The 27076-nt window shown below is 37.6% G+C and overlaps 1 protein-coding gene across 6 annotated transcripts in view; it reads right to left on the bottom strand.

Moving 5' to 3' along the window:
- ERCC6 (ERCC excision repair 6, chromatin remodeling factor) overlaps positions 1 to 26295 on the bottom strand; it is a gene marked incomplete at its 5' end in the record, with an annotated part of 46600 nt that extends 20305 nt beyond the window's left edge. The window contains 8 exons of one of the 6 annotated variants that reach the window (XM_080347896.1): positions 4667 to 4825; positions 8744 to 8869; positions 17558 to 18284; positions 20205 to 20313; positions 22701 to 22821; positions 24708 to 25141; positions 25528 to 25897; positions 26218 to 26295. In XM_080347896.1, the coding sequence (XP_080204022.1) occupies positions 4667 to 4825; positions 8744 to 8869; positions 17558 to 18284; positions 20205 to 20313; positions 22701 to 22821; positions 24708 to 25138 (1673 nt within the window). Of the gene's footprint in view, positions 1 to 4666; positions 4826 to 8743; positions 8870 to 17557; positions 18285 to 20204; positions 20314 to 22700; positions 22822 to 24707; positions 25178 to 25527; positions 25898 to 26010; positions 26169 to 26217 lie in introns of those variants that run through there. The other 5 variants (XM_080347897.1, XM_080347895.1, XM_080347898.1 and 2 more) reach the window with 5 other exon arrangements.
- Positions 26296 to 27076: the final 781 nt, after the last annotated feature.

The raw sequence follows: 27076 nt of genomic DNA, 5'->3' as shown, positions 1-27076 counted from the left end.
AATACAATATTCAAGAAAATAAAACAACAAAAAACCAAAATACAAAATACCTAAAACCCAAACCTTTAACACAAATAAATATTCTACATTAAATGGCTCATTAATATACACACATATTAAAATGACACACTTTATAGTTCAAGTGGAATATGGAAGCTACGGAAATTAATTGGTACTTTATTTTTCTGGAATTGTGTTTTTTAAAGGAAGACGAAAGAGGTACTGCTATAAAAACCTATCCACTGAACAGTTAATGGATGCATCTATCAAGATAAACACAGAAATAGAAAATCTCCAAACAATAAGGCATAAGAGAACTTCCTCCTGTGGTAATTCAAATCAGGTTTGGGTGACTGCTGTTTCTATGAGCAAAAATAAGTCATTAACAAACAACTATTTTATTACTTCTATTAAAAAGAACGTGTAGCTAGAGTCTCACAAATGGACTTTTGCACAGGTGTTCCGCTTCACATTGGTAATACAGTGTGCTATTATCACCATAATTTACAGATAAGACAAGGACTTTAAAGCAGCAGAATATATCACCCATGGAAGCTGAGATCTGAGCTGGGCTTCAAATGTCTCATAATTTTCTTATTCATAATCACACGATTGTTTCTGAGAATTACTGAGGACATTTGAAACAGGGTCTTTGTGCATATTAAGTTCAGAGCTACTCTTCAGGTTAGGAAGAGAAAAAATCACTCACACAATACCCAAACGTTAAATATTACCATCACAAGCAAATACCAACAATCATAGAGGAAATATACCAAGTAGTGGTTACAAGTAGTTATTTTTCAAATATATTTGCTCTTTATAAACCAGAACAAAATAACTTTGCAAACAAAGGCAATAGCTACAGTTATCACATACTGACCTGTGTCTGGCCACTGTTCAAGTGTTAATAAAGAAACAATTCAAAAGAACACAGTGTACATTCAAGGTCACATGTATATAAAAATAAAGAAGGATTTCCTAGACACCAGCAATACTCCACTTTAAACTGCTAATGCCTTAGAAGCTGCTGACATTAAGAAATAATATTCCTTATTAAAAGCTTATACGTATGCAGAATGACAACCTGGATGTTGCTTATCTCTTTTATTATGAAAATATATAACAACCTTACGAAGTCTAATTAAAAAACTCCCAGCGATCCAAGGGGAAGTTAGAAGTTGGAGGTGCAAAAAATAGCTTCAACTATACTATAATATGAATCCAAATAATCCGTCTTAAAAATATCTATAGCAAAAAAACCCACCCTTCCCAGAACACATTAGTTTCTCATTCTTCATGAGTAGTAACAAATTACTTCTGTTTATTCCCTTGGTCTGTATCAAACAAGCTGACATGGTGGGTTTAGCTGGTGTGGGTCTTTTTTTCCCCCTTGTTTGTTTGCCTTTTTTTTCCTCTCCACTCAGCTTAAACAAAGAGTTCACACTTCCTTCTATCAATTTTCAGAAAATCGACTCCCCCTCTACTCGGTTGTGCAAAATCTTTTGTGTGCCTAGTCTGGCTTTAGCCACTTTCCACTAGCCAATATTTGAATCTTGTCTTGTGAGCTTTCATATAATTATATAAAAGAGTCATGTAACTTCTTTCATTCTGTGCCATTTCACAAAACAAACCAAACACTTGTTTACTACACATAGGAGGCATTCTTCATTCTCCTAATCATTGCAACAGATTTGCTCTGCTGCCCATCCAATTTATATTTGTTTTCCTTGAACAAAGGTGACAGCAATAACATTTCAAACCGAAGTCCTACCGGTACCTTGTACCAGGATACTAACACTGCCCTGTTCCTGCCCCAAATATATTGTCAGTAAGCACTCTCTGTCCCCTTTTACAGCTGCAGTGTACTAATAGCTTATGGTCAATGTATGATAAATATAACCAAATCTCTTTCTTCTTATGTTGCTTCTGGTTTATAAAACCCAAATTCACAGCAAGTATCCTTTATTAGTTCTTATTTAATTGGATGTGATTAGAATTGCAAATAAGATCTATTCTTGCAACTTACTACCAAGCAAAAGGAAGCTCTAGTCATACTATATTTATAATCTTTAAGTACTCAAAAAGGTAGCAGAGGAAAATATGTTGCATTATAACCAACTCTATTGCCAAGCACTGGTAAATCATGCCTTCAAAATGAAACTGAAATGACAATCAAATCCAAGGAAAAATAAAAGAACAGGGCAGCAAGAGCAATATCAACTTTCTGGGACAATGGATTTTTATTTATGTAACACCATAGAAATTAATCTCCCTGCCACTCATCGTAGAGATTGAGCCTTAATGTTTAACCTGTATGATTATATCTCTGTATCCTGAAGAGCACAGATGAGGAAATAATCAGTGTATAAACTTTACGGCAGAGCTACTTGTCTGATCTCTCAACTAATGAAGTCAAGTCTATAGTGAAAGATAACATCTTTCTTAAACAAAATAGGGTATTTGCAAATAAGCAAATTCATGGACCCACAAACCCTTCAAAAGATTTCAACAGCAGATTTCAACCTAGATACAGGTTAGAGATGAGTTACTTGAAATTTGCTGCTGCTTTGTTTTTTCTTGTGAAGGGACCATTAGTCTGAAAGCTGTTGCTTGTTCCAGCTTGTCTAACACAAGACCTCTCCCCCGCTATAAATCCTGCTTCCCTTATATCCTTACAACACCATAGATACAACACTTCTACTGATACCTCACATGACATTTGGCTTTCTCCAGCTGTATGGCTCAGTAACTATTAAAAGTGAGACGATATTTTGTAATAGTTATACTCCCTGTGACAATTAGTTCCTTAATTCAGCTATTCTTCAGGCTCCTTCAAAATCAGAAAAACACTAGAATCAGAGGTGGTTTACAAAAGGAAATTTCTACTCACCTTATTTTAAATAATACTTTTACAGAAAATTTCACTGATAGAAAATAGAGCCAAATATTTTGAATATCAACAAAAATAACCCTATTGCCTTGATACTCAAGTGCCTCCAAACACAATGTTCTGTTCAATCCTTCACAGGAATGACAGTAATATCTCCATTTTACAGAAGAGCAGCTGAGGTTGGGAAAGTCCACAGTGTCAGACCCCTGCAGCAGCACACTAGCTCCATCTATACATCAAGGTAATGAGATATGGGCCAGGCTGGAAGCCATTTAAACATGCTGACAACACAACTATGTCCACTCTTACTGCCTGCTTCTCAGCCAAACTGAGCAGAAGGTCTTCTGCTTACTAGACTACATGGCTTTCAGATGGAAGACAGCTAGCTGGTGTTACTGCCATCCTAGTTCAGAATGCAGATGGGGAAAATACCTGACTAGGCAAAGATCAAGCTGTTTAGACCCTCTGCCTTACAGCACACAAGCAAAATCACAGTTAGTTTCACCAAAAAATAAACCTTGTTTCAACCCATGGAATTACTGTCATGATGGACTTAATAGCATGCACCAGCCAAAAAAAAAAAATCAAACTGAACACATTATCTTACATGCAGAAAGAACACTGCAACTTAGGCGTGCAATTACTTTTTGGCCTTTTAAAAGTTTTATTGTAGTTTTGCTGCCATGTCTTAAGCTGTAACTGTGTAAAAATGTCAAGAGATGTTCCTGAAGGATTTCCATTAACTCAGTGGTCCTTCAACTGCGTCAGGGAACACACCTACACAAAATAATCTGTACAGTAGCATTCCTTAAATCAGGCAGCCATATCAGAATAAATCAGCTGGCCTGAGTGATAGAGGACATGGACATTATTTATATAAAGGCTACAGTAGGCAGTAACTGGAGACAAGACAGTAATATTTTTCTCTTCATCTATATTTTGAATGTCATTTAAATACATATATATATATACACACATATATATTTGACACTATATGTGCTTAATTGCATGTAGTAATTTACATCAGGTCAACAAGTCATCTAGAAAAATCAAGTACTATGCATTTGTAAATCCAAGGACACCAACAAGTAGCTTTTCTGGTAATTTCTTCCACGAAGGAGGAATTTTAAAGCATTGTTCAGAAACAAAAAAGCATAAAAGATCTTGTAAGACAGGTCAGTCACTCTAAAATAGTTTTGAGAAGCAACAGCAAAATAGCAGATAAGAATTTCTCTCTGTAAGTTACTGTTTTTACTATTAGTACTATTTTTTTGGCACGGATAATTCCCTGCCGATCAGAAACTCTAAGTTTCATCGCAAATCGGCTTGCTACTTCCTGTAAAGCATTTACCTGGTGGCTTGCCAGAACAAATATTTTAATGTAAAATTTAATAAATGGAACAAAAGGTATTACATCTAATTTAAAATTCCATACTGTGTAAACTACTGATATTAATGTAATTGAGTTTGTAAACAATCCATTTGTGGAAGCTAACCTTAGACACCGTATTGACCCAAAATATCTAGTGCGGCTCATCTGCAAAATGAAGCATCAATGCCTGGAATTCATTAAAAGTGTTACATGTTTAATTTTTCCTGCCCTACAGCTCCATTGTCTCGTAAAATTTTTCCTTTGATGTCCCCCACTAAAAGAATTAAAGGAATATTGTAATTGAAATGTCATTAATAATTCACAGGACCCTCCTCCACCAGCAATACATCTGATGAAATATTAATCGAGCGCCACAGACTGACAGTCTGCAGAGGAGCACTTGCCTGTAATTTGAACCACGAGTCCTGATCTTGCTGTAGCTCAGACCTGCCAAGAAGGCAATTATCTGAATGGTCTTGCCCAATCCCATCTCATCTCCCAGAATTCCTCCTGCCTGCTGGCAGTGCAATTCCCAGAGCCACCTAACACCTGTCTGCTGGTACCTAAAACAAGGAAAAAGAAGATAGCAAATGTTTGATAACACGGATCATAACAGAAAGTACTCATGAATTAAACATCTGGCAAGGTTCTTATACTAGTTACAGTAACATGCTGGATGTGTGTTTTACATGAGTGCTGTATTTACTAGGTCATACATTTTTGATGCTCTCAGACATTACATGTGACTTTCATTCTTTATGCAACACTAACACATTTCTAATTAAACTGATAGTCACTGTAATTAGAGGGTATTTTATTTCATGTATATTTTAAGTGTTAAAAGCAACTTGGAAAGCTACTTTTAACAAAGCATTACCTTTCCAGAAAAGAGGACATGTAAGGGTCTAGTAAATTATATTACTTGGAACATGTACCTTGAACTGAAGCAAAAGCTTGACTTCTAAGGGGTACAGACTTCATATTCCACTGTGAAAACTGATCATGTCTGCCCAAGCGTGCTTTCTTTTTATGTAAATTAATTTAATAACATTTAGTCTCTTTCAAAGTAGAATAAAGCCATCAAGACAAGATGTTTTGGAAGGCAAAACAATAGAAACTATTCCAATTAATGGGATGAAGCAGAGCATTATTATGAGAGAGGATCAGGGCAGTTTCTAGTCCCAGTAATTCACTGGAAATTGTGTACGCAACAATGTAAAATAGATTAGACTGGAAAGCAAGATTTACAAAGCCGAGCTAAAAAGGTGGAGACAAGACAATGGCCTGAGAATCACTTTAGGACACGCTTTTTTATAATTATATGAAACAGAGAGACCAGTAGTAATAACAACACACCATGTGTGTGGGTTAAATTGAAAACAACAGAATGAAGAAATAGTATATTTAAATCACAATTAAAAAAAAAAAAGAACAAAATACACATTTCAGCACTTCTGTGTCTTGTAACTTAAAGGAAGAACAAGGTTACCGTTACCATTTTCTTGATGGCATGTGCTCCCAGAGCGCAGAGCACAGCAAAGAGCAAAACACTTTTTATTTTTATTTTTATTTTTTATGTAAAACTGGGATTATTCATTTTAGGGCATTGACTTATGTGCATTTCAAAATCCTGTTTCATTCTCTGAACAAGCAATATTTAGGAATACTGACAGTTACTGACACTAGTGTCTACAAAGTACTATTAAAAATCAATTTATGATGAGTTCTGTATGGATTTAGAGAATGCTAAATGGAGACAAGCAATCGGCTTGAGTAGTTAGAAAAAGATGATCAAAGAACACATCTAATGGTTCAGACATCATGCTACCTGCTGTCTCAAATGCATTATACCAAGAAGCCCTTAAAAAAACCCCTTTAATAGAAATTCATTCACCTTAACAATGCAGCAGTCTAAAACCAACTATGAAATGGCTTGCAGGGTTAGCTACAATTGGATTAAGATGTTACCATCACTACATTTTATGAAGACAAAACATTTTCTGATGGAAATCTTAAAGAATTGGAGAGAACCCTAATTCCAGTCAGAAGCTGCTCCTTCAGTTTAATGTCCAGCACGTCTCTTCAGAAGACAACCATTCAACAACTTCCTGATATTATTTTGTATTATTTCTTAGGATTACATCCAGTGCTTAAAAGCTAGTTGCATTTATAAGCATATTTCTCCCTTTCCACCCTTCTCCTGAGAAAGTTTCACAGTAGAGAATTAAGTTTGTGAAAACTTCTGTTCCAAGGTTACTTAAAAATGGAAAGGATGCAGATGATTTCTTTATGTAATCATATAAACATGCAAAACTTGCAACTATGCAAAAGTTAAAGGAAAAAAAATCCCCTCCCAGTAATTTTTTATGGTTACATTGAAAAGATAATAAATTTTCTTTAATTTTATGCTTTCATTGCACCTTTTTATTGGTTCGATTTTTACTACTCCAAAAATCCTCTAGAAGTAAAATCAAAATGTTGCCTGGCCTTCTAAAGTACTGTTTAGACTGTGTTTCACATGAGCAATCATGCTGTGATGCATCTCTCAGAATTCACTGCAATAGCTAACAGAGATGAGCTGCATTGCTGCTGAGACAATTGCATTTCAGATGTATTGAGGAAATCACACACTGAAAGTAAATGATGAAGAAATGTGGTTTCTTGTTCATACAGACAGCATTCTCTCAGGCTAAGTACAGACTGCGTAAGGCAACGTTTGCAAATCAGTCTTGCTTGCTATGTTTGGTTTTGTGACACAGGAGCACCAATGGTATTCTTGCTGGATGTTCCTCAAAGCAGACAAGTATGTAGGGAAGAAGCAGAATGTTCACTTTAACAGGCTTACCAAAGAATGAACTTAAGGGTCTGCTATTTCTAGTGTGAGCTAACTTCTTTGGAATTCAGTTCAGCTCTGCAGGAATATCACTTACAGAATACTCCTGTACACCTCCTTAGGCTAATATACTTCCACGTTTTGTACTATACTGTTCAGAACTCAAAGTTTAATGTCTATTGACTATGGGCCTTCCTACATCAGAGATTTCAGCATTTAACTCAGACAAATCATTCAACTCAATTGATCTTTCTAACCACTTAGGAAGTTTTGCCAACTGACTCATGCTTGCAGGGATACCCTTCATTAGTGAGGCTGATATCTCTAAGATTAATTTTTAGTTGTCTGCCTTATTTCAATTCCCTTTGGGTTGCTCAGACCACACATCCGTTCTCAGGATGATTACTTCTGCAGTACCTTCGCATAAACAACTGGAGACCGCATATTGGCTGTGTACGGTCCTGGCAACCAAGTCATTAATTCAATTCCATTTCAGAGCTAGTGCTTTCCTTCTGAGGAACTGCAGGACAAGAGTAATAATTTCTTTGAGGTTAAGACTAAGTGGTCCTGTTGAAAGGGATAGCACGCACACCCGTTATAAAACAGGGCTTTCTACTACACTAATTATAAGATTTTAGAGAGTTAGCTTTTGAAAGAGATGTTCTTCCTGCTGTGCGAAATGTTGCCAACAAAAATTGATTCAAGCCTATTATGCATGAAAGCTAAGGGGGAGATTATGGATGAAGTTAACTTGTGAGCTGCTAGCTTCTTTGGACTGCCTTCTGTAAACAGGTTTTTGACATTAACTTGAGTGTGTCACTGGGTGCTGTGGCCTCAAAGTACTGAAACAGAAAGCAGTCATACTCAAATCTGCAATCCTGCATTAAATAACAAGGAATGATCATATAGTCATAGAATACCGGGTTGGAAAGGATCACAAGGATCATCTGGTCAAACCTTTCTTAGTCTAGACAAGATGGCCCAGCACCCTGTCCAGCTAAACCTTAAAAGTGTCCAGTGTTGAGGAAGAATGAGTTGTAAATATTTTCCATCTACTAAAGGAGTTAAGTATGCACTCTCCATGTTTTAAAATTTTACTGGTCAAAATATTCAAGACTATTTTGTAATATGAATAATAAATAGTTACTCTGAGTAGACTGGGTAGTTATTTAAAGTTAAATATATTTTTTCACTTGCAGAAAATGCCACTTACTCCACCCAATCACAAAACCACCCATGTTTCTTGTTTTCATTTATCGCAACTTGCTAACGCCTTATTCTTCAAAGTAAAGTTATTCTATCACTCCACACTTGAATTAAGAGAAAGCACTTGTCAGTAAGAGAAAGCATTTCTAAAAATAGACAAGGAGAGCTTCTCAATTAATAGTTTAGCTAAAACATATTTACAATATTCACATCAGGCAGTTATTCATATTTTCATGGAACTGCATTTTGTGCTTGTAATAAATTAGTTTCTTTGAGGCTTGACCCTGGAGCTTTTTTAAAAGAAACAATCCTACAAGTAAAGTTGAGGCATCATTCACTGAAATAAAAGTTACAGCAAAAGGCATCCAGAAATCACCACGACTGTTACTACTATTATTAACAGCATACAGCAGCATATTAAAATAAAGTACACAATACATACTTAAAAAGCTTTTTGAACAGAAATCCTGGTACTTTGAAACCCTCTTCAAATTCAGCATCACTTTCTTCAGAAAGTTCCTCTGCTGTTTGATGTTCTTTGTCCTTCAAACGTTCTTTTTGCCACCTCCTAGAGTGACAAAACAAGGAGTCAAGATTCAATTATTGCACAGAAAAGACGCTATACCAAACTGCACTGAATTTTAGACCAGGTAAAAACCCAACAAAAATGCATTATTTGATATCATGATTTAAATAGTAATCTTTGGAGGACAGATTGATGTAAGCAAATGCTCAAAATATCTGACATATAGATGTACACACTCCTGACTATTTAGTTATAAAGCCTTCAGAGTTTGATAGCTAGTTATATTTTATATAGACAGAAATACTAATACAATGGAATCAACAGTTAACATCATCATGAAAATCTGGCCACTTTAAATTCCTAAAACTCCACAAAAACCCCCACCAAAACCATATCAATAAAGCTTAGGTATTCCAAAGCTATTTTATTAATATAACCAAATACTTAAATAATTTCTTTCACCTAGAGAAATGTGCAGCAATGTATAATCTTACACAGAGGACTCAGAAACTTCACCATATTTGGAGTGACGTGCTTTAAATCTGTTAAGCAGCCATCATTTGGGAAATAAGTTTTTTTTGAGGTTTTCAAATTAGAGTGATTTATGGTCTGCAGTCTAATCTCATTTGGACCCCAGGCAGGTTAGAGAATTATCTTCCTACTGCATTGTTCCTCCCCCTTTTAAAAAGTATCTAAGGTCTCAACATCCAAGGATATTATGGACTTGTGTTTTAGTGACCCAAAACCATCTACCTGTAATAGTAAAGTGCATGCTGCTGCTAGCTGAGTATGTGCTAACCAGCCAACAGCACTTCACTGACAATGTGGTTTTTGCTGGAATTATCCCATGAAAATGCCATTCACTGCAGGCACACTGAATGCAGTGTATACACTGACAAAATCCCTACAGTTATTGGCAAGCTATAGAAGAGATGAAAACCATCTTTGTTTTAATGTTCTGGGTACAGCGCAAAAGCAGTTATATTTCATCCTATAAAAGGCTGAAGGAGGAAACCTGATCATATCTAGAAGTATCTGAAATATAAAACAGACTAAAATTCTTCAGGTCCCAAATGACTATAAATAGCAGTGACAGGATATAAAGAAGCAAATTCAGACCAAAAAACAAGTAAGTTAAGTCACCTAGTACTGAAATATACTGCATTAAGCAACAAACAGCCTCCTGAATAAGAAGCTAGAAAACTCATCTGTCCAGTCTTTTAACTCCACATTGAAAAACCCTGTAGAATGCACTCTAGAACTGTCCTGCAGTAACTGGGCAGAGGACTTAACAGGACGCAACTGCTTCCCAGTACACCTCCAGTTTCTGAATGACAAACATCACAGGTGAGCGACTGGCCAGTTTCTGTCCTGGTAACATGTTACCATTTACCCATTACACAAATGTCTTATTTTTAGCTTAGGTTGCCTCTATTAAAAAAAAAAAAAAAAAAAAAAAAAAAAAAAGAGGCAGGATAATAGATTAACAGAGTTCTAAAAAACAAAAGTCCTAACCCCCTTCCCCAAAACACACTCCATAATCTGGGAAAAAAAAGATTTCCGAACTATTTGAAAACATGAGGCTATTAACATTTTCCTCTATATATTTTTTTAAATTTTATCTTGATTTTTCTGTAAAGCTTTCAACTGCTTTCAAGCATTCAAACATAAACTGCATCTAGAGGCTGACATACAAACTGTATTTTATTTTCAGCCTTGCTATATACATAAGGCTGAGTGAGTGCCTTATGTTTTCAAACATACCAGCCCAATTTTATCCATGTCATGAAAAAGAAGCACAGTCATAAAAACATTAGTTAATTTCTGGCCTAAAGTTTACAATATCAACCAGCTACAGAAACAAACAGTTTCATTATCTTGATTTATATCCCAACCCAACTAGCCAAAAGGAGGGAGATAGACGTCACTGTTAAAATTTGTCTCAAACTACCCGTAACACCATCCCTGACATTTTGCACTTTGAACGTGGCAAACAAAGCCACAGACACTATAAAATATTTCAAGTGTTTCTCCAAGTTTTTTAAGAGTTCAGTCACGCTGTTACCTGAGCACAGTCGTGTTCAGAGCAGACATGACTGGCTCAATGTCACATACAGAACCAAAACTCCTTCCAGCCTGATACAAGAAGTGCCTTCTCCACTAGAGAAGAGTCCTCCCAGTTAAAACCATTTAAAATTGAATTTGTTTCACATTTTCTATCTTGAACACATCAGTGAATTAAAGCAAAAAAATGCAGGCAATGAAGGTCTAGTGTTTCCGTTGTATTTTTAACTACTTCAGCAGTTCTTGGGGCAATTAAACCAATGAAGCACATCTTCCTAAGGACACTATTCTGCATTCTATGGTATGAAAGAAGGTGAAAACACTAGAAGAGACTCTTCTTGCTGTTAGGTCATTCAAAAACATCTTTCATGCAATCTTGAAATTCATAACAAGGGTTAAGCTCAAGCTGTGTCTTCTCCAGTGGCAGCATTAATAAGAGTTTCTCTTGTCTTCCTGATCACTCACTTCAGTGCAACTTGTTGAAACCTTCACTTAAAGGTTTCTGCATCCCTGGCAAATCCGTTTAAAGAAAACTTGTGTTAGAAACAAGAGAACAGGGAATAAGTTCAACACTTCATATACAAACAACATAACCATCTACCCTTTCTCGTGAAAGAACACCAATTACAGCAGGTTTCTAGATCAGCTTTTCAACAGCATCTTTTAACAAAATACTTACAGCCTGCCTTTACAGAAACAGTTACAAACTTTGAACTGTGATACTGTCTTACTACAGGAAAATAAGCTCCGCCACCTCCAAATACACACAAGTTACAATAACTGCCAAAACCAATTGCACTGACACAATACTGGATAGGTTTAGAGACAGCTTCACTGGAATATACTTTGATCTCTTAAGTCAGGAAGTCTTCAGAAACAAAAATCATGATTGAGAGAAAAAGCAGCATATGCAAGAAAAAAAAAAAAAGAAGACAGACAAACATAGTATTCCGTTTTCTGATTAAAAACTGATGAGTTGCTGAAGTTTATTATTGGACTGTTCTTATTTCATTATAGGAAATAATGTATCCAGTTAAGTAGTAAAAAAAGAACTTACTAAAAATATAAAAAGTGCCAAAGTTTTCCCCACAGATACATATATCTATATATATAGATAGATAGATAGATAGATCCCAACAAAGGAATGGAAATCTGTATCTTAGACTAGCAGTGGGTTAAATGTTTGATTTAGGAAAATAACATTCATGCTCTGGAGGCTAGGAAGCAGTTACGATACATTCTAGAGGCAGAGCATAGAAACGCATTTATTTTTGTTCAGTACTACAATATTGTGCTATCAGGCACAGATGGTCAATTATTTTTCTGAGTTCCAGAAAGCAATCAACAATTCAAACTGACAAATGCTGAGAGCCACTGCTTCAGATCGTGTCATTACTGGAACTGAGACAGGTCAGAACTCGGCTATTTTATCTGACTGGGTTATGACAAGATTCAAAGCAAGTACGCAAACTCTTACTTACCACACTAAAATCAAAACAATTGTAGATTACAAAGCTTCCAAAGTGACAGCTAGATATAGACTCCATATTAAACTCAAAAAAGGGCAATAATTTGTACAAGAGTTTACTTCTGATTCTGTATTGCAATACGAATCGCCACTATCCAAGACCGAAGCTTCAGCCTCCCCTGGGAAGGAACAGACTGCCCTCTGGTGTGCGTTAGAAAAAGTGATCCAGAAGCAACTAAGAACAAACGTTCACGACATTAACTCGTAGCTGGCCAGGCATTTAGGCAAGTCACCTTTATATTTTCTGCAACAAGTGGGATCAATGTTGGGATTTCTCCTAAAATTACCTAGGAAAATAGATATGTCCAGAATTTGAACTGATAAACTGTATACTTAATTTTAGTAAAGAAAACTTTATTTTATACACAATATATCTGTTACTTCACTGAAGAATATAGTTACACAAGTTGTAGTATTGAAGGCTCTGCTACTACACCTCTTCCAAAGACCTGGAGGCTTTTTGCTCTCAATTACAGGTTTTATGAAAAAGCAGCAATTTGTTGTTAACCCCTAACAACTTTCAAAGTGTGAAGAAGCTATTCAACCTTTGAAAGGCTGTGAACTTAATGTAAGACACTGTACCAAGATACTCTATGCTAAAACTTCATTATTTTATTTTAAAAGGTGTAAATATCTAAATGGACAAAGCAATGGGAAGACAAACATGATTTGCTAGACCAGATCAGTGAGTTGGTCACTCTGGTCTTGTACTTTTCTCTATAAGTCTGGAGGTAGAAACAGCAGTAGCTCATATTTAACTACAGAGTAACACATCGACCATTTGGGCAATGTATTTCTAACGCACCTCAATTAAACATCATTAGTACGCCTAGACAATCAGAAAACACAGGTTTTGCAATATCACCAAGGTCTCCTGAAAACAAAAGTGTGACCTTTGAGAAATCAATTATATGTTGTCCATGGACACTGACATGAATACAATTTTATCCTGAAAGTGCAGTATGAAAGCCATATATCATACAATTAAATCTTTCTTAATATAAGTATTCAGATACTAAGCCCATTTCCCACTTATTGCAATACCCTAGAAAGAAATTCTGCATCCCAAACAGTAATAAACACAATTTGATTTAAAAAAAAAAAAAATAGTCAGAAACCAAGCTGAGTGTTTAATATAGTTTGCATTCGTGAAGCACAATATGCTTTCTATTTTAGACAGCGAAGAATCCCTTACAGATTATTCTAATTTGCTAAATTGAAGCATTCAGCATTACTTTTCTGATCTAACTTTTTATGTTCTATATGGGTGGATTTAATTGGTATGTCCTAGCAGATGAAATACATGCCGTTAGTACCACAAGTCTCCGTAAGTAAATTAAGACTGATGTGGACAATTACACACTTGAGCTTAAAATGAAAGGTGCATTCAGCAAGTGAGAAAAAATATATCCTCATTTGTGTCTTGCTTTTGCCGTTTTAAAGAGCAGTTAGGATGCCCTAAGAAAGTATCTTTCAGGAAAGGTAGTATTTAATCCTTTTTTAATTTATAACTCAAACATCAAGAGATTCAGTAACTCAGATACTTCAGAGAGAGCCTGATTTGAGAAAAAACTACTTATTTTTAAGTATTTTTGTGTTTGTTTGTTTCTTTGTATCAACTATTTTGTGCACTGGTAGCCACAACTTCCACCTACTGAGCTGCTTGGATGTCACTTAGGAGACATGGAAGGAAGCTGCTTTCCTAGCCTTGTCTCTGAGCACTTCACAGCAATTGAACTAAGAGCTATTCAAACAACTGTACTCCTCAAACTATACAGAATACACAAGAAAACACAGATATGGTACTTATCTCCCATAATATGACATGCAATTCCTTCTTGAAGCAGCAAGTAGACACATCCTGAGAACTGCTACAGGAATAGTAACCATAAGACTGCTAATTTCTTGTTTGGACTCCAAGCAGATACCTTATGCAGATACTGTATTAGTGATGTCAATAATGTAATACATTAACTACATACATTGTAAACAGCAAGAATTAATTGGTTATACTTGTGCTATGAGTAGAATCATAGAATAATTTAGATTGAAAAAGACATTTAAGACCACCAAGTCCAATTGTTGCACACACAAAGGAAAATTTTGATTAACATGCAAAAACTCTGTATAAGTTGCAGTTTCCATATCTGCAAAATCTTGAGAATAGCAGAAAACAGTGCAGCAGTTCTGTTGTTGAGAACACAGAAAAGGTTTATTTCCTGTTCATTTAACTTGCATACAATGTTATTTTTATTTTGTCATCATAGGTATTATAAAAGAAGCTGAAAACAGGTGCATTTTCACTCATTCCAAAGTCTTCAAAGAAACTGGCTCTGCCATAACCTGACCATTTCACTGGGTAGAAGGCAACAGGTTAGGATTCCACCAGCACTGATTCTGAACACTTCTAGACCAAGACGGTTACAGTCAAGTACGACAAGATACACAGGTAACATACCTGCTGATGGGGACCAAGTCTCTGAGACCTTCAACACCACCCCAGATTACCTAATCCTCTGGGTTCAGCTGGTTAATGTCCAGTATGAAGGATACCAGGCCCTGATGATGAGCTACTTTTAGCTGAATATTAAACTTACCTTTTAGATGCTTGACACTACCCTACTTATTTACTTTACTCTCCATAATGCTGATGTTCCTTGCTACTGTTCATTATTTTTGCAAGCTATGATTCACCTTAGCTGTTAACCTTTTCAGAACAGAAGATTTTTCCCATGTCTGCACAGCAACACGGCTCCAGCAACAGTAACCAGAGAAAAACAAGACCCATGCATGGGAAAAGAACTGAAATTACTGAGAGTGTGATCTGAATTCTGTATAGGTAACTTTTTCATGTTTCACTGATCACAACTTGCTTTGATTGACTAGGCCAACCACAGCAAGTAGTCTTTAGAAGGAAAGAGCTGAGTGATCTCCTGTATGCCCTGTTTGCTGCAGAAAACACCGGCTCCTGTTGTGAAAATCGTTTCTTGTTCTAGAGATGCTTTGCAGCTCTGCAGTTAGCTAATTATTATGCTTTAACAACATCATCATATCTTCCCCTTGGCACAGACCAATCTCTTCAAGTCCAATCTCTGAAAAGTTTTAATGTAAAGGAAACTCATTTTCAATCTTAAAGAGTGTAGGACTGTATTTGGCACCAAGCACAAGACTAGATGTTCAGAAGACTAAAGTAATCCTAAAGGATCCTTCTTGCCTATCTCAGGGGTAAAATATACCATAATCTCACCCATTCGTTTGCATTCAAAAGTAAAACTGACATGAAACAAGACATAAATGTAAGCAAATGACAGCATTTCCATAGCATTCTTAATATGTTTCTTAATTCACTACATTTTATTTTCTCATGGTATTTCCCATAATGAAGATTACCTGAGGGTGTCAGCATAAAAACGTCAATGTGGACAGCTGCAGCTTAACAGCCACAATAACTGTAGCTATGAAATTTTTAAGAGATGTAGTGTTTTGGTAGCAATTACAGTTATTGATATTTCTAAAATTCATTTAGGCTTTTATTGTAACTTTAGTAACCCAAAGAAATGCAGTCTATGATATGACTTTGCTAAGGATAAATTGTCACAATCTTAACGTTATTAAAAAACGTGTTTGAATGAATTTAAACTGAGTCATATTAAAACTTTCAATCAAAATAAATTACTCTTGATGAAAACACTGAATTAAAAATGATTTAATATTGGTCTAATTTAAATGTGAAGAGTACAGTTTTATTCAATAAAATAGTAAATATTTTACCATTTAAGTACAATTAATTTTTGTTAATGCATCCAATAAAAAACACATTTCTTTTTGACCCTTTGGACATTGCTTAGATTAGCCTCTTGCCAAAATCTTCTATTCAAGAGCAATAAACTATGCCTTAACTTTGAGAAGCAGCATCCTGGGATTGCAAACCTATTGACTCATATCAGCTCCTCACCTGCCTTTGTAACCTCGGATGTGAACATGAAGTCGAGCTCTTCCTACCTGAGGTTTTGTCACCAGTAACTCTATAACCATGAGTACCTCCACTGACAGAAGATACCTCCCTCCACAGCAGCTCAGGCCCTCGCCACAGGAACAGATGGTGTTTATATCTCTACTTCTTGACCCCTTCTCTAAAACAGCTTCATTTAAATCTGTAAGCTTTTGTATTTCCATAGAAAGGTAAAAGTCGAGTCTCCCAAGCACTAACCAAGTTCCCGTGCTAGCCCTTATCACTGCATCAATCACTCTTCACTGACAGCCCTAATTTCTACTCTTCCTTTCACTCTAAGGCAGCTGTTTTCAACTTGGAATCCATGATTTTCCAGAGGACTATAAAACTACTTGAAAGGCATTCACTAAAGTAATTAATTAAAAGCAAGCATGCTATCAACAAGCTGAAGTTCATTATATAAAGCTCAACACATACTAGAAAACAGAAATCATGCCAGTGGTTAGAGAACAATTAAAGCAAACAAATCCAACCATTTTAGTGATCTTGATCTTTTGACTCCCAGCATGTGCAGACATGTCTCCTAACTTACTGGCACATCTAGTCAGCACTTTAACAGCTTAACAGATTACATGTCACTTTGTTGTCCCTTCCATATGTTTTTCAGGCAGTTGTGAAAATGGAAACATTGCTCAGTTTAATTGTTAGGAGCTCAACAGCTATGCTATCAGTGGATAAAACATCTCAACAGCACACTGTAGCTACAGAGAGATCAACACACAGGTGATACAAATTTCAAAAATCACAGATTAGCACAAGGTGTTTCATCTGCCATTTTAAAAAATGACTTGTGTTCACAGATGTATTTCCCCACCTAACATAGTAGTTTATTTAATAGAAGACGCTGGTTTTTTTTAGAAACCTCACTCAGTTTACAACCTTTGGTCATCATAGCAACAGAAAATGCCACTACCAGCATTGTCACTATGTCTTTAGATAAGGATGATTTTACCCTCACTCTCATCAAGAACAAAGAGAGGAATACCACTGTCAAATAGAGCAGCTATGATTGTCCTGATTGTCTTGTTTTCCTTACTTCAGGTCATAGCAGTGTATTACAGACATTGCTCTTTGCATGTTCAACATCATTTGTTAATGTTACAAAAAAAAATAATCTAGGACTAACCTTAGTCTCTGTTTATAATAGTCTTCATCTCCATCATCTCTCAAACTCTTTCCCTTGCGCTTCCCCAGTGTATGCTCTTCTTCCTCAGAGCTTGGAAAGAAGTCCGCATCATCTTCAGCTTCTTTAAAATCTCTCTTCACTGAATATTTTCTTTTACTTGACAAATTCCTGAGTTCATAATCAGAATCATTCTCACCAGGAGAAGATGCATGCTCTTCCTCCTCTTCTGCTGCTTCTGGATCAAAGAGCTCCTCATCAGGTACATACTCAGACTCTCCACTATCATCCTCCTGTTCACACCTGAACTTCTTGGCCTCAAGATATTTCTTTTCTTTTGGAATCTCTGCTTTAGATTGAATCTGAAGGGCATGCTTCTGGAGTTTTCTCATGTGTTTTTTTAAGCGCTTATCTGTTTTTGACAGGGCTTTACCCCCTTTTTCCTTTTTAGTAGATGTAGAAGCTACACACTGAACATTTTTGGCTTGTGCTTTCTTCTTTGCTCCTTTGTGAAGAGATAACTTCTTTCTTTCAGATGACAGCTTAGCTTGGTCTGCTAAGTACTTCTCAAAGTCAGATGCTTCATTTAGCATCAATCGCCGTGTCTTCTTCTCTGGCTTCTGAGGTATTGTAGTTCCAAATGGAGTCATCTGGCCAGTACGAATGAGCCCTTCCCATTCTGTTTCCTGAACAGGCATAAGCATACTGCCAAGACATGATGGACCAGGTTCTACAACAAAAATCAGAACATCCAGCATGCCTTTAACACCTTCTGAATAACTCAAACACAGGAACAATGGTGTTTTGTTTTGGTTCCCTGCCCCAACCCCTCCCCACCCCAAGCTTTATGTGCATTCAGTTCGGTTTTTATAAACAACTTGAAAGTCCAAATTATCATCATACATAATACTTGAGGGTCAAAAAAGGCAAAACCAAACAGAAGAGAAAGCCAAAAAGTCAGACCAACTTCTACTTCAAACTACTTCTCAAATTTCATACAGGAAACATTACACATACTATAAAAATGCAAATATTTCTGAAACAGCCAGCAACAAGAACTACCATAAAATTATATTCCCCATGGCACGTGAACTCTAATGTGCTCCCTATGCTGTCAATTCAACCCATGTCACCATCTTCAGTGGAAGAAACCACTGTGTTCCCATATGCAGCAACGTCGTCCATTTCTATTTTTATTATTGACTTTTCAGTCCTACTCATAAGCTTGAAATTTCACATTCCCATTACCATGCCAGGAGAGGTGCAAATCTTACAAAACACATAGAAGACTGTCTTCCCTCATGTTTCAAATAAAAAAAAAAAAAAAAAAAGAAAAAACCCTAATTTTCCTACTCTACAATACTGATATTAGGATTATGACTTTAAAAGTCAGATTGGCTGCACAGCACATTGCCACTAAAGAGCACTTCATTTAAACTGCCTACAAAGCTACTTTACATATTAACACAAACTATAATTGGTGGTTGAAAACAAAGAGGAGGGAAAAACTCTTGAATTCTAGAAGTTGAAGGGGAATTCCAGCCCAAAGTCTGTTATTAGGGCCCAAAATTTAAAAATAGCTGTACCTGAATTGCCCGCATGGCATGCCACTGTATATGGTCCCATTTAAAGAACTGCACTTGTCACAAAACCATGTTTAGCAAACAATGATGATGCATCAGGCACAAAACTCCTTCCTTTCCATCTCCTGAGTTTCCCAAACTACTGGAACTGCACAACTCCATTTCTTCTGTCTAGAGCTCCATTCACTTCTGAGTTACATTTCATCACACTAGGTGCCTCAATTCTACTGCATGAATTGATGCAAATAGAAAGGATTAAAGATGCTTTTCTACTAAGAGGTTACTAAGGTTTTTGACTCCTATAAATCTTGTTGAACCAGGAGAAAAGCATGAGCTTTCTGAAATCTGGAATCCACCCCAGCCACATCTGCAATGGACAAATAGCACAAAGATTTTACACCTCTGCAAACAACAATAAAACCCAAAGGTGATGTGCAGATGACAATGAGGTCCAAACTTGCCCTGCAGAATACTACAGATTAGTGACTGTGGCCAAGCCATAGCCAAGCCACAGTTACAAAACCCAAGTCCAGTTTGCAAACTGCAAACAGCAGTGAGAGAGAACACGTAGTGAAACAATGAGAGAACAAATATCTTGCTTTGGAAGATGACTTTTTTTTTTTTTTACCCCACAGTGCAGCCTGAAAAAGAGAAGCCGTTCCCCCTTCCATTTCCAGTGATACTTTCCAACAGTAAGAAAAAACAATTTTGTTAATGCTGATTGATAGCATCCAGTGTATAAAATGCAATTCAATCATGTTAGTCATCTTTATCAAATTAGCTGTGAAAAAATGTTAGTATTTCCAATTTATTAAGCCCAATACTCTAATGTGCCTCAGCCATCCCCACTGAGCTGAACATGGATTAACATCCATTTTGTAAAACTTCCCACATGAATACGCCAAGATCTGCAATTCTGCAGGTGCAGAAATAAGTACTCTTAACTCCCTCTTTGAAAGCAAACCACTGAAATGTATTTCCTTGCTGGCAAAGATATTGCAAACTAGGTTAAAACAAAAAAAGGCATTACATCTAAGTAGAATTGGACTTTCAGCCTCCTCCCATACCTTCATCTTCCTCCAATTCAATCTCATTTACTTTACTGAGAATCTCTGTTCCACCAAGAATTGCTTGGAGACGCTTTTGTTTCGCTTTGATCTTCTTCAGCTGTTGCTCCTTGAATGACAAGTAGATACATAAATTAATTTTTAATCTGGTTCATAAATTCACTATCCTTTTTAAAAATACTTAAATTACTATATTTGCAGTATTTTCCACCAGAATCTCATATTCCAACGTTCACAGTATCACACTTGCAACAAGAAAGCGCAAAAAATGTCACCACAGTTACTGGAAGGCTTCAACCTACAAGCACACATTTTTGCACGTACAATCATCTTACGATATGCAAACAGTAAGATCAGATTGTTTATAGACACAAATTTCACATGCACATTACACATTTTGATGTACATCTTTTGAGATCATTTTATGAATGTGTTGATTCTAGTGAAGGAAACCCATGAAGTAGATTAGTGAAATGCATAGAGAACACCAAAATATTTGTTCATTGTTTGCAAGACTGGGTTGATGGTTAATAAGCCACTAAAAACAGCAATAAGACTTAAAAATAATTTTACATTCCAGAAGTTTTGGGAGAAACTTAAACTGTAAATCAGTCCATCATCCTAATAGTTTTGTACACACTTAATTCAGAAGTGGTCACAGCTAACTGAACAGCAAAAAAGATAAAGTAAAATGACTTAAAAAAAAAGGAAAAAAGTCAACATTACAGATGCGATGCTATAACAAGTATAGCTCATTACTGCTATGAAAATAACTCATAGCTAGCTCTTCCATTACACCTTTTATCTGCATGTTATATCCTCAACTGTATATTTACGTATGATGTTGTGATTCCTTGGTGGTGTTAACTTTTATTTATGAAATAAGACATTCCAACCAGTAAAACAAATACATAAGCAATGTAACTTTCCAGATTTTTAACTCAATTCTTGGGAAATATTTCCTTACCTAGAGAGGTACATACTTCAGTAAAAATCAAGTTAATGGAAAATGAGATTTTTTTTTCTTTTTGGTGACCATTGGTTCACTAGCCTGCTCATGTCTTCATGTAGCACTTTTCAAACCACAAAGGGTAAGTACATTCATGTATGATACAAAAGATTATCTCCTGTATATGCACTATTATCCTTGCTAACGGAGTACTTTTTATCATAAAACACTGCCTGTATGACAGGTCTAAGGAAACAGCTTTCTTGTACCAGTCATTAATTTCCCATTTGTCTCAATAATGGAAGAATTCAGTCTTCTTTAACCGTTTTTTTAATACTACAAAAGAAAGAGTACTAAAAGGCACTTCTGTATGCAAAAAGTAGCTCAAGACCAGTTTTAAATACCCTGCCTACCTCCAAACAGTCCCCAAAACACTCTTGAGATTATTAGGACTTTTACAGATTATAGTTTTCATACAGGAATTTACATTTGCACTTCAAGGATTGTTAGAAATAGCTAACAATGAATCCACAATGAGGTTGGAACTTCCTCTGCAACTTACACTTACGTAAATTACTTCAATGTTATGAAAACAAAGCAAAATGTAGTGTCCAAGTACATAATCACTCTGTAGTGGTAAGTCTGGTTTAATGCATTTCTTCCCACTACCTCCAAGTCATTTGTTCTTAATCCCATGCTACTATTCAGTAGTCACTTCAGGGGGGACAGTACTTGATGGGGCCAAATTGTGAGCGCTGTGTTATCCAAGTGCTGAAATGATAAACATTAAAAAGAAACAACCGAGTGAAGGAGTGGCAAATGCCCTGAGACTGGGAAGAAGTGTCCAAGGGCAAAGGACAATAAGTTTTACAGCCAGGTTTATCATTAGAGAAAATACTAAGATGCATTTCTATCAGCTGGCAAGCTGATCAAAGTGCTACATTCCTGACCAGAACTTTCAGTTTTCTCAAGTCTCCTTCCGATTCCCAGCTCTATGGGTCTATCACCTTGATGCCTGCTAGACTATTTCACAGGCTCCTTTAACTCATCACTCTGGCAGAAAAAAAGCTGGAGCAATTTCTGCCAAATCAGTGAGTTAAAATGGCTCACAGGGACGAATGATGTGTACTGGCATGAGAATTATATAGACAATAAAAGAGGATTAAGGGAAGGAAGGTAGGGAATGAAGACCATGAGAGGTGAGATTTAGGTCAACTATGCTTTGCTAATTGTCCAAATACTACTAGGAAGGATTTAATTAAAATCATGCAAATCAATCTTCCAATGAGATCCTGGAACTTCAGTTCTACAGCTTGTTCTGAAACTTAGAATTAAAAAAATAAAAAAAATCAGGTCTCACTTTCACATCTTAAAATCAGTTATTTACATGTTTTGGTAGAAAATTACACCATTTAAAACAGAAGGAACAGCAACTGTAGACTGACTCTGAACTATATAATTACGCAAGAATTGTATCACAGAATCCAAACCTTAAGCCAAAGTACAAGCTAAGTATTTTCAGCAGGAAATCAACGTAATCAAATTACCTTGTTATATTTTTGCCGTTTCACAGAATCTAGTTTTCTGCTTATATTTTTGTTGTCAGCAGCTTGAGGTGAAAGTTGCTCAATAATTTTATCTATTTGTTTCAGGGATGTTGTACATGATCTGAAAAAACAAGAAGATTGCAATGTACTAGTCAATTCGAAAGAAAAATAGCACATTCTCAATTCAGACAATTTAGAAATTCCCAGAGATTTAAGGTAGGACTTAAAAATGTTTAAAGCTAAGTGTCTAAATAAGCATCTTATGTTTTAGATAACCATGGAAAAGCTAAACACTTTAAGAAGTTGTACATCATAAAATATTTTTAAACAAAATTTTGCTAATACTAACATTCCAAGGCAAGGAAACAGAGCAAACCACTTCAATATTTTGTACTCAAAAGTTACAAGTCTGATGATTATAATAAGCAAGTGATAGTTGTTGCTTTTATTAGTCAAAGTAAACAAAACATAAACCAAAATCTAAATCAGAAATCACATTTCCATTTCCTAAAACTGAATAGATTAATGACATTATATAAGGAAGTTTCCATAGACAATATGAAATTCAGGTTGAGCCACCTAATTTCCTCTGTTTCTGCTGCTGAATTCATTTGCAAGGAATGCCCCACCATCAGAAGCAACAGATGTAGCTTTGTTGATTCAGAATACTTCATAAGGATAAACAAATTAGCATCCCAAAGTATTATGAAAAACATCTAAGAAAACTCTTTACAACACCTGCAAAGCAGCCATTATTCCCCCCACATGCAAAGAAAAGCACTACTGAAGTCTCTGCAACTGTCAGGGAGAAAATTATTGGGCCATATATCTCTCCAGCTCTAATCTGGATTCTACCACTGTTCTCCTAGGAGACATATTCCACCAGCTCCCCAGCTATCGCTGCCATCTTCACTTCTCCATTTTCTTTCAACAGTTAAGAACCATCCCATCACTTTCTTAGTATTTTGTTTTGTTGCACTGAAGTACATCATCCACTGCACATCTCCTACCTTTTGGCTCTTGCCTCCTTGGCCCTAGAGTCTCTTAAGGCATACTGCTACTATCCTCTTCCACAAAGCTTTACTTAACAGGAGCATGGAATTTAAACAGGATTTAACCTCAAACATTTTTATTCTCCTTCTTCTGCTTAAATTTGTATGTATATTATAGAATCATCCAGCTTCTACCATGAACTCTGTGCCAATTACTCAAAAAACACTTCTTGCCTGATTTTACCTTTTGTCATGCATTCACCATGCTACAGGACTTTAACCAACTCTATCATGTTCTACTCATATGTCTTTCCTTTTGTTAGTCCCTCTGCTCAACAAGCCATCTATATCTCTGCTAATTTTCTCCAAAACTAACTTTCAGACTTGCACATTACGTCTTACACAGAAGTTCACAAAGTAACTCTACAACAAGACTAGAAACAGAAAAGGGGAGATCTAAGATAAAAACTCAAGAGTTGCAGCTCCTACCCCTCAAAGTCTTCTACTGTCAATATATCATGTTAATTAAGCATTTGTTTAAGGTGTCATTAAGTACTTCATTCAAGCACTTGTGATAAGGTTGTTTCAGTTTTCACACACTCATATAGAGCCATCCAAGTTACAGAAAGCAAATAACCAGCAGCAGATAACCCTATGAAGCATACAGATTTGAAAAAGTGGCACTATTTCTGACTATAACTTCAAATAACAGAGTATAACGCAGCTCTCCATGGCTAGAAAACACGTGCATCTTGGTAAGGTAGAAGACAAAGCAGCAAAAAAGGAGATACACTGTCCTCTACTGCCTTGATGCATTACTAAATTAGTCAAATAAGAGCAATGAAGCATTGCTCTGATATGAAAAATATTTTCTCCTTTTCTAAAAGGTGACTCAGAAGAGTACATGTGATCTAGTGCTTTCAAAACATCTGTCTTCCAGCTTTTAAAAACATGCGACACCAAGCCTCATTAGTCAGTAACAGAAAGGAACAGTAAGAAAGGACACAAAATTTACCTTAAGTCATCCACCACAGACTGATACTCTTTCTCCGCATCAGCTATTTTTGCTGCTTTATTAGCTTCATTAATTGCATTATCTACTTGCTGAAGAACTCCTTGCTCCAATACATCTTGGTCATAGACATCAACTCCTAAACCTTTGAGCTCAGCAGCCTGTGCACTATATGAGACAGACTGAATCTGCTGCCTGTTGATCTGTAAAAGGGGTTGTCCTCGCCTGGGCACCTCCAAAGGAAAAGCCGTGGAAGTCGGAGACGGGCTGTCAGAGCTGGGTGTTCTAATACTATCACCCAGGTCACTGTTACAAATGTCATTTTTTTGTTCAGTTTCTGATTCCTCAGCATTATGCTGGCAATTATTGCTTGCAGAAGTAACAGGCTCTTGTCCTTGGATACTGTCTGGCAGGTGGCTGTTGTCTGTTGGCATCCTCTGCCCAAAGGCAACAAAGAAGAACCATATCATCATAAGAACATTCACACACACAACGTTCTTCATGAAGACTGTGCCCAAATAAAAGTAAAGAAACACACTTGTTGTTTTGCTTATGAGAAATTCTTGTTTCAAAACACCTAGTAGTCTACTTCTCCGTAAGCCCTCCCCCCAGAGCCCTCTCCACACTAATTTCCTCAAACAGAAAAAGTTACTAAAACTTCTTAAAGACAGCTGTATAGAATACTCCCAGAAGACGCTGATATCAACACAAATAACACAATCTGTAAAAAATTACTCTCCTTGCCAGAGAGTGCACTCAGTCTTGTGTGTACAATGGTCATGCTCCAGTGGACTACAACATAACAAAAACATGTGCAACTTACATCCAAAAACAAAAAGCTGCAGTTTCTGAAACAGGATAAGGCTTGCCAGTGAAAGCACTGATGAGAACAGTTGGTTGTAGGCTTTAGTTTGACAATTCAGCTCTGAAATAGAGCATAAAGCCCCTCAGTTGTTAGGAAACTGACACTGGCCTGACTTACCACGGCAAGCCCGGAGCTGCTATTGTTTGGAACCCTGAGGGTGACACTGTCTTCTGAAAGGATGTATTTTTTTATCAACTTAGGGGACAAACACGCGTCATTAACTTGCAGGAAGTCACTAATAGGGCAGGGGGGCTCCAGCAGCCGCCTCTCGGTCCCGGCTCACAGGTTTCTTCCATCAGCTCCGAACGCGCACGCAACCGGTCCGGCCCTGCATCCGAAAAACAGGTACCATAACAACGCCGCGCTCCGGCCGCTTCCCCTGGGGGACCCCCGCCCCATCCACCCCCCGGCTACACCAGCCCCCAGCGTCCCGTGCCGCACCGCCTCCCGCTGCCAGCCCGCCCGGAGCGGGCAGCGCCGGGGCCGCACCGCCGGCCGAGGGCAGCCTGCCGCGGCTGACAGAAAGGCCCGGCCGGCATGGAAACGCGAGAGGCGAGGGGCTCCGGGCGCCACTGCCTTCCCCCGGCCTCTGCCCGCGCCGGGCGGGGGCGGCCGCTGGCGGAGGAGCGGAGCCGGCGCGGGTCTCACCTCGCTGCCGGGCACCGGGACCCTCGGCTCCGCCGCTCCCCTGCCCGCCCACGCCGAGCGGCCATGCGTCACTTCCTCAGCCGCCGCGACCGTCACAGCTGCGCATGCGTTGTGCGGCGCAGGGAGGTGAGGGGTGCAGCTCTGCCCGGGACAGCTCTGCCGGAGCCCGGCGGTGGGGCGGGCAGCCGTGCTCGGCTGTTCCCCAAACCTTTCCCGTCGGGCAGCCTCCATAATGCGGCTTCACCTGGCAGCGCACGGGCTGGGCGGGGGCCGCTTGCACAGCCGCCCGGCAGGGGTCGGTGGTTTCGGTGCCCACAGGGCAGAGCTGCGGAGGAACCGCTTCAAAAGCTCAGTTTTCCCCCTTGACAAAAGGCTTTAATGTCAGGTGATTGTCCTTCGAAAGGCGTGGGAAAGAAAGCATGATATAGCGTTTGCAAAATTAGCCCAGGACTTAAAAAAACAAACCTTGTTGTGCAAATAGTATAATTTGATTACATCAAAGTTCCTTTATAGGGGAAAGGAAAAAAAAAAAAATAGAAGGATGCTACACAGCCTGGGCCTCAGCAGCGGGATTGCTTATAGGCTTAGTAAGCAATCAGTGAGAGCAGCAGTATGTTAGGGACTGTGGTTCTGCCTGCTGGGCTCTGTAGCAGCACTTTCTTTTCTGCATTCATTTATATTGTCTCCCTAATTCTCTGGTAGTGACAAAAGCAGAAAGCTAGATTTTCTCCAGGGCTGCTTTTGGTTTTTCTGCCTTCTCGCTCCTTCTGTCTCCCCATTCCAGTAGCATGAGAGTCCTGACCCAGCTCATCCTTTGGGCAGCAGAACTGAATTTACAGGCTGACAGCCTTGGGTCTAC

The sequence above is a fragment of the Nesoenas mayeri genome, assembly GCF_963082525.1.
Source record: "Nesoenas mayeri genome assembly, chromosome: 7".
Taxonomy (NCBI): domain Eukaryota; kingdom Metazoa; phylum Chordata; class Aves; order Columbiformes; family Columbidae; genus Nesoenas; species Nesoenas mayeri.
Note: the sequence above shows the minus strand (reverse complement) of the source record. Positions and strands in the feature narration are given on the sequence as shown.